This window comes from Talpa occidentalis, unplaced genomic scaffold, assembly GCF_014898055.3.
Source record: "Talpa occidentalis isolate TD23 unplaced genomic scaffold, MPIMG_talOcc4v2.1 talOcc4.7, whole genome shotgun sequence".
Classification (NCBI taxonomy): Eukaryota; Metazoa; Chordata; class Mammalia; order Eulipotyphla; family Talpidae; genus Talpa; species Talpa occidentalis.
The window spans coordinates 88,592,089-88,601,033 of record NW_023605083.1 but is presented as its reverse complement, the minus strand read 5'-3'; the positions used below and the strand labels follow the sequence as shown (position 1 = coordinate 88,601,033).

General features: G+C 50.5%; 1 protein-coding gene across 1 annotated transcript in view; it reads right to left on the bottom strand.

Annotated features, from left to right (window-relative positions):
* Positions 1–7,879: 7,879 nt before the first annotated feature.
* The window catches only part of SPNS3 (SPNS lysolipid transporter 3, sphingosine-1-phosphate (putative)), a 46,545-nt gene continuing 45,479 nt past the window's right edge, over positions 7,880–8,945 (bottom strand). The window contains exon 12 of the mRNA XM_037493218.1: positions 7,880–8,233. Coding sequence (XP_037349115.1) covers positions 8,160–8,233 — 74 coding nt within the window. The 3' untranslated portion in view covers positions 7,880–8,159. The remainder of the gene's footprint in view (positions 8,234–8,945) is intronic.

Here is an 8,945-nt window from a genome sequence, read left to right as displayed (position 1 = left end):
GCCTCCCCACGCCGGCGCCCAATCAGCTCCACCCCTGGGCCACAGCCCCGCCCTGCACGTGCAGCCCGGGAGGGGGCGAGGGCGCGCGCACAGCCCCTCCTGCCCGACGGGGGCGCAGTCACGCCGGAGCCGCACTGCCAGCCGAGGCCAAACGCGACCTGGAGCGGGCTTGTGGGGAGCTTCGGAGCTAGGAGCGGGGTGCCGGAAGCAGTACTCCTCAGCACCTACTCAATGCCCGCCCGCCACCCTTCATACCTGGGGAACGGATTCTTAGCAGGCACTTTGGAGGAGAGAGAGCTGGGAGTACGAACTCGGGGCTTTTGGACATCCTGGAGAGAGGGTCTCAAGCTATCAAGCCGGGGTCACTAGAGGGAGAACCCATGGCTGCTCCAGCAGCGGCTCATCCACCCTAATTTAATCAGTTCAGGGAGGGCTGAGTAAGAATGGAGAACCATGACCTGTTGGGACTTGGCGCAGGACCCTCAGGCCTCCACCAGGCACAGAAGGCTATCTTTCCCATCTCCCAGGGAAACCTAGATCCAGCCCCAATGTCTCCCCGTGTGCACACAGAGACGCTCCTCCAATGCCCAAAGAGAGGCAGCCCCTGGCAGTGAAAGCCAGGCCTCTGATGGGGACCGACCAGAAAAAAGGCACTAAGAAACACCTCGTGTCCTGAAAATAGGATATCCCCAAGCATATGACTTCCAGCTGTGTGTTAGGGAAGGGACAACGTCCTGAATGGAAGACAGGCTGGGTCTTAGCGCAGCTCTGCCTGGTGAGGGGTATGACCATGGACAGTTTCTCTGTGGGTAAACAGAAGGACAAGATTCAGACAGTCTGGAAATCTGAGCGGCCCTGCCAGTTTTGGGGATCTTGGAGTCCTGTCTTCTGTGGAGGGTGGTGGGATAGGGTCTGTTCAGCAGCACAATCACCACTCACACATCTCAAAAGTGCCCTGCTCCTATGAACCACCACACATAACGCTTTCCCATTCACGTTTGAGGCTTTGATTGAAATTAAATTCCTGAACAAAGTGCTGAGGTCAGTACTAAACATAGAGCTCCCATATGACCCAGCAATTCCACTCCTAGGGATTTACCCAAAGGACACAGAAACATCAATTCCAAAGAGCACCTGCACCCCTATGTTTATAGCAGCACTGTTTACAATAGCTAAGCTATGGAAACAACCCAAATGCCCAAAAATAGATGACTGGATCCAGAAGATGTGGTACATATACACCATGGAATATTACTCAGCATTCAAAAAAGATAAACACATGCAATTTGCAGCAACATGGATGGCGCTGGAAGGGATCATGCTCAGTGAAATAAGCCAGAAAGAAAAAGAAAAATACCGGATGGTCTCACTCATAGCAGGAATCTAGAAAACTTAAATAAGGGACCAGGAAAAAGAGTAACTATAAGAAAGAAAAAATCAAAATCAACAAACAACTATGAACCAGAGACACTCTACGGGGGCTGGGGGGGGGCGGGGAAAGGAGGGGTTGGGGTCAAAATAAGGGGGTTGTAATTGTATGGGGAATATAAAAATAAAATTTAAATAAATAAATAAGTGCTGAGGTCAGAATGTTAGAAATGCTAGAAAGGGCCTAGGAAACCAGAATGATCACCTGTGTTTCAAAGGCAGGACCCGAAAATTACCCCACCGTGGCATGCAGCAAGTCGGCAGCAGGGTTTGTGCTGACCCAGAGCTCTGATACCATCTCCCAGGACTGAGAGCTCAGTTCCCCCTGCAGGCTGTTCTAAACTCTAAGTCCACAGGCAGGTGCACCTGGTGTAGGTATCTGTGAGTCATGTCATAGCCAATGGGTGATGCAGCATAAGGCACTCCCCCACCCACCCACCCACCCCACTGTCTCTTGTGAGGAGAGTTATTCCCCAAGCTGGTGTTTCTTGGCACCTTCGAGGTGTATTTTAAATTCTGCGAAGTGACTAAAAATATGCTTCAGTGTGTTGGGTATGAATGACTGTGATGGAAGGGTTAGGAAAACAGATTTCATTCTGAAAGTTGCCTTGCTGCCTCTTTCCAGCTTGCTGAGCTCAGGCCTGCAAAGCCAGATGGAGGAAGTTCTGCAGACCCAGGAGCTTCGTGGGGGACTATGGGATGGGCCAGCTAGTGGATAGTGTCCAGCTGTGGGACTGTGTCCAGATGTGAAGGATGGACAACCATGGCTCTAAGCCCAACCCAAGGTTTCTTCCTACTCCCCACAAATACCCTCATTCTTTCCATCACAGCCACACCCAGTGAGATAGTTTTAGCCTTTGACCAGAAAGGACAACCTTTTTTTTTTTCCATGGCATTCCCTTACCACCTCTGGGTAGGTTTGAGAGCAGGGAAAGAGGACAGAGTTTTGAGCCTTTCAAAATTGGGGGACCTTTGAGCTGCCATCTTGCAAGCTAACCATTTCCACTATGGGGGTTTTGTTGGGATTTTAACTCAAAGGCACTCTCTTGAGCAAGTTTTTGAGAGAGATTATGAGCCACAAAGGGCAGGATAATGGGAACGATAATAAGCCCTTTCTGGTTATGTGGCCCGGGGAAAATCACAATGGCCTCCTGAGCCTCTGGCAGTATCATGGAACCATAAGCCACAAAACTCATATGGTTCTTATCTTCATCCCACTGATGAAGAAACTGAGACCCAGGGAGAGAAGTAATCTGCCCAAGGTCATGTACCTAGTAAATGATAGGGTTTGCACTAAACTCAGGTGTGTCTACACATTAATCCAATGCTTCCTCTACTGTTCCACAATGCTGCTCTTAACTTCTCCAGTTTCATCATTGGCATAATGGGATGCTAGCTCAATGGCTAAAGAGCCATCTGATATTCATTCAGTAGATCTAGACCATCACTTCAAAACAAATGGGGCACAGGATATTTGTGACCAGTGTTCCAAGGGCAAATATATTCAGGGAGTGATGGGGGTAAACTGAGAAGTATGTTTCCTTGCTGAGGGATTTTTCAGTCTTTAATCTGAGAACGTACACTGTGAGTCTCCTGGAGGAGACGTAGGCTGCCATGTTCCCGTGTGTATTCCACCACAGAACATCTCGAAAGACAACTAGAACGCTACAGAACACACTCTGAGGAACACTGTTTTTTCTAAGGCTGATAATAGGCACTCGGTACACTCCCCTCTGCCTACCCCCCTACATGGGAATGTCTCCAGGTTCCAGACTTCAGTATCTTCCCTTATTATCTATCACACTCACCCTCGACAGTTTCACACCTATGCTTGGGCTTTCAAAACCATGTGCCCATGATCCCAACCTCCATCTCCAGATATGCATCATTCCAAGCACTAGGTCCATATTCCATCTCTTGCACATTCCCACCTAGATATTCCAATGGACAGCATCTAAACTCAGCACATCCAACACTGAACTCATCATTTTCCCCCTAAACCTGCTCTCACCCCAGTATCATTTCTCTCTTGACAAATAATCCAATCTGTCACGTTGTCATCAAGAAGGAAACCTGGGAGCCATTTGGGACTCCTCCCTCAGCTCCCATGTCTAGGGCCTGTCCATTTTTAATCTTTACTATTTCCCAATGTCCCCAGTGCTCACCAACTTAGCTCAAACCTCTCTATGTCTCACTTGAACCCTTTTAAAATTCAACACCACCTGTCCCTTTCTCTGTATTGTATACCAGTAATTTCCTAAATAACACAACTTTTCCATTGCTCCCCATCACCTATGGGATTAAAATACCTAGGTTCCTTACTATGATCTCCAAGACCCTTCACAATCATTCATGACAAATGCCAATATCCAGCCTCATCGTCTACTATCCATCTCCCAAAATTACTCTCCTCTACACTGAAAATGGAGGTCCCTGAATTCACTCACAGTTATTATACTTCCTGGAACCAGGAGGATCGGCAAGAATTGGGGGGACTTGTTGTAGTCCCTACTATCCCCTAAATAAAATAACCCTTGTCCTACTTATGCAATTGTGGTTCAGGACCATGGAGAGCGTCATATGGGCCATGGCCCCATCCCCTGATCCTGTAGTCATGTTCTGCCTATAATGTGTACTTAGCTCACTCCTCCAACTAGTCATTCAAAACCCAACACAGACATGACATCCTCCAGGAAGCTCCTCTGACCTACCTGAAAAATCATCATTCCTTTTCCGGGCTACTTGAGTAATTTGTGTCTGCCTCCATCACACCAAACTCGTGCTGATTATGTTGTACATGAGTCCAGTCCCCACCCATCCACCCACAACAAACCTCAAGGGCCCATACCCTGTCTGATTCATCTCCACAGTCCAGGACAGAGGAGGTGCTGAGAGAATGTTTGTTGATTAAATGAGTAAATGACATTTAGCAGGTGTTTAAGAAGTGTGTGTTGATTTGCATCATGTGTCTAGTTGCTCTGCGTGACTCAGAAACCAGTCAGATTCCTCTCTTGCCCCCTCTGGAAAAGGCATTTTTCTCTCTGATTGGCTCCACCCTCCATTAGCTTCCACGTGCCATTTGCCTCCACCTTTGATTACCTTCCACACTGGTCACCACCCACTATGGAGAGAAAGCACTCCCTCTGAGCTCCTGCTGTTGCCAAACTGGAGATTTGTTGGAATCCCTCCATCCCCCAGCCTGGGTCTGCCTCATGAGTTTTGCTCGGAACACTTCGTCTCTGCCTCTCTCCTGCTCAGAACAGATGGCTCTGGGTCCCTACTAACACAGAAGATCCTGTTCTGTCATTTGAACATTTTTAACACTTTCTAAATTATAGAAGCTTTAGTCTCCTTTGATCATGGACTCAGGCTGTCAGAAATGAAGAATCTCCATGCAATCAAAAGACTGCATCTGAGAAAGGGTCAGTGGTCTGCCCAAGATCATTGTAATGGACACTGTCTTTGTTTTTGCTTCTTGTCTTTTTTCTTCTTTCATTGCTGTTTTGTTTTGATGCTCAGAGCCCATCCCCCTTCTTAACAGCACCCTGGTTTCCTGGTCTTAATGGAGCTGTAAATGAAGCCATGGTCATAAGAGTCAACCGGACTCTCTTACCCAGGGGTTTAGGTCTTGAGTAGGGTGGCAAAAGAATCGAGAGAAAATATCTGGAGCTCCAGCAAAGACTGCTAAATAAAATGGCCCAGGATCCCTGACTCCTGAATTCCCCCCCCCAATCTTCCCTTCAATTCTATGAGCTCCTTATAAACTTCCCAAAACAAAATCCCCTTTTTAAGGTAGTCAATTTCTGTTGCACACAACCCCATAAACTTGACTGATGTGGTCACACAAAAGGAGCACAAGCAGGCGCATACCACCCTGTGCTAGGAAGAAGCATGACTCCAGAAACTTCTGGCTGCCTCCTACCTGCTTTGTCTTTAAGAGCTGCATCAAGCCAAAGACCCTCACAGGCCTGCCCAATCATAAAGGAAAGACAAACACTTCAGGGAATGAAACAGAACAACGTCTGGTGTCGCCAGGGGAAAAGCCAGGTTTGGGGTGATCATTTTGATGAGTGAGCTCCACCCTCCAAGCCTGAGGTCAGAGAAGAAAAAGAGCTTTTAACAATACCCCCATAAAAACACACACTCACATGCTCACCCACCCACACAGCAATGAGCATGCGCAGGCACACCTGCCTGCCCATGACACTTGGGAGTTGGAATGCAGCATGTGTCTGGGAAGAGCAATTAACACATTAAGTGAGCAGGTCAGGTTTGAGGGCCTCTTCCTGCTGAGCAGTGTTTGCCCCCACCAACAGCCCCAACATCAGGGACTGGGGTTACCCAACAAGTGCCCTCTAGGCTGGAAAGTGGTGTTGTACTAACTACTCCTTGGCTCCAGCCTGAGCGGCAAGGCTCACTCACTCTGCACTCAACCCAGTGAGGTCCCTTTGGAGCCAGGGGGGAGAGTAGCTGAGTAAAGCTGGGACCTGGGGTTGCTGCACAGCAAATAATGGTCTCTCAATGCCAGGGTCCACCAGCCCCAGAGCACCTGTCTCAAAACACTTTGGATGATAACATCTTATAAACATCCTGCTGGGAATTTTGTCTAGATTAGTCCTAAGAAGTACCACCCTGCTCTGCCCAGCAACCCAAGTACCAGAATGTTCTTGAGTCAGAAGAATCTATGCCGGATTACAGGATTAAAGCCCCAGCTCCTTTAATGAGCAGTTGAAGCTCCTTGGGCCCCGCCAACTGCCCTTCCCCGAGAACACACTCAGCCCCTCCTCTCCTGCCACACCACAGCCATCTGATTCATTACATATCTTCATTACCCCTCCCCAGCCCACTCCCCATCTTTGCCTGTCCTGTTTACTCCACTGGGAATTCCCTTCCCCCACACCTTCATCTGTTATTTAGCAGCTCCTAGGCCACCTCCCTAAAGGCTTCTGAGGAATGTAATCTCTTCTTCTGCCCAGATGTATACGTCACTTGGCCTAGCTGAGGGTGTCTCTGTCCTGTCTTGGTCGGTGAGATCTAAAGGCAAGGCTGGAGTCAGATTTCCTGCATGATGCACACCCACAGATACCAATACATGTTGGTGAAACTGCCACGAATGAGGTCCCTGGTCTTTCTCCCCATCCTCCAGACTCTGGAGGAAGAGGGCTGCTGAAGTCCTGACTCTGGGGAAGCCCTCACCCATTTTCTGGCAGCTGAGCCTCACTGGGATCCTCCACTGCTGCTGGGAGGAAGGTCCAGTGCCTGGAGCTGGGCTTCTAGGGGCCCAGACACAGTCCGTGAGGATCACGTGAGAACAGGGCTGGAAAAGTGCAGCACAGAGAGGTCAGGAAGTGGTCCAAATCACACAGCCAATGACTGCTGAGGAGGTCCATGGCATCCCAGCTCCCACAGCTCCCACTGCCTCTTTCTCAGGAGAAACTAAGTATCTTCACAGATCTTTTTCCTTGTAACTTCAAAGACATATCATTTCATGCAATCCAAGTGCAAATCATGGGTGGGGGATCTGGTCCACTCTATGAAGCCTGCTCCTGAGGCAGGGCTACCCAGTAAAGGGCAGGCCTGGACTGGTCTGTGCTGGGCTGGAGAGGCCAGCTCCTGGACATGGGTCCCATCCAACTCTGAGGAACAGGTAGGCCACCACAGGCCGCAGGGATGGAGCAAGCAAGGTCAGGTGATGTGCGTGGGTCTGGGTCATTGCTCGGCCCACAGCAGCTAGGAGGCAGGCACAGCACGGCACGGTGGAGGTGGTGATCAGCAAGTGAACAGTGATCTCCTGGCCAGGCACCAGGGGAGGGGGAGAGAAGCTCTTGCTCATAGGCGGAAAGAACATTCACCCCCCTCACTGCTGCCCGCCTGGAAGCTGTTGATCTCCTGCTGGGCCTGCTGCGCCCAGTTGCTCTGAAGCCAGTGGCAAGTGTGAATCCCACAGAGCCAGCCCTCCCCATGGGCTGTGTTGGGGTCAAAGTGTGGGCAGGGATGTGGGGGCTGGGGTACAGAGCAGGGCACAGCCAGAAGCACTCGTGCCAGCTAGTATGGAACCGGTGTGGTTCAGGGGCCGCTGCATCTGAACGGGCTTGGGTGACTCCCCAGACAAAGCCGCACCTCCATGCCAGCAACTGCACGGACACCTCTCTAAAACTACTGCTTTAGCCCCCAGCTTTTGTTCAGAGGATAAATTCATGCAGGGGGGTGTCCTGTGCCCTCATAAACCTGCGGAGTGGGCAAGCTGAGCCCGAGTGTAAGATCCAGGGTGGGGAACTCCCAGTGTCCCATGCTGAGCTGCCTTCTCAGTTTTCACACTTCAGGGGAGGCCTACATCCTTGACCTTGACTGTCTACCTCTTCCTCCCCTGCTCCCACTCCCAGCAGAGGCATCACGAGGCTATAAATAACACAATCCTGAAATCCACGGACTTTGTATTGACTGTGTTTTAATCAGGGTCCACCAGCAGCCAGGCTGAGGACCCCAGGCCGGAGCAGCCTGGCATGGGGTGCCGGCACAGTACCAGGCCTCCTGTGAGGATGCTGACAGCTCAATTTCCAGCCCAGCCACCAGGCCCTGGCAGCTCTCTAGCTCAGAGTGAACGTGGCAGATGCAGCTCCGCTGGGGTCCCTGAGCCACTGCCAGAAGTGGGCAGGGCTCTGATAATGTGGACACCAACAAGAGGTGGGGCAGGCACAGTGAGTGGGACCTCCTCATGCAGGATAGGGGTCTCAGGAGTCCTTTGCGAAGGCATCCATGCCAGGAAGTAAGTGTTCGTGCTCCGTGTCCTTGCTGGTCAGTGTTCCTGTGGGAAGAAAAATGCTCAGCCAGCCACAAAGGAGCTAAAAGGTGTCTTGGGACCAGACCTGGGCCTAGTTTGTCAAGATATCCTCTAGGTTCCATTTTCAAAATAAATTTCTGTCGGGCCTCCCCGGTGGCGCAGCGGTTGAGTGCTGGATTGCGAAGCTGCCAGCGGCCTCTGCAGCGCCGGTTCAATCCCCAGCTGCTCCCCGGCCACCGGAGGAGGGTCCCGCATGGTGCGCAGACCTCTCCTGCCACCCACTGCTCCCCTCAGCAGTGTACTTCGTCACTCTGCCTGCTCTGCTCCCCGCTCTGGCTCTGGTGAATTCTCTCACCCTCCCGCGCTTCTGACTGTACCCAGTGCTTGTATAAATAAATAAATAAATAAATAAATAAATAAATAAATAAATAAATAAATAAATAGATGATTTTTTTTTTTTAATTAAATAAATAAATAAATTTCTGTCTCACACCTTCAATGTCACCACCATGGTCCTTGTCCTACCACTCCTCTCCTGGATGGACACAGAAACTCTTATCACGGGGCCTCCCTTGTGGCACAATGGGTTAAGCACAGCACTGTGAAACTATCCGCAGCCTCTGCAGCAAGAGTTCAATCCCCGGCCAGAAAGGTGACCCACATGGCACAGCAGACCTCTCCTGTCTCACCTGCTGCTCCCCTCAGCAGTGTATTTCAGCCTCCCAGTTCTGTTCCC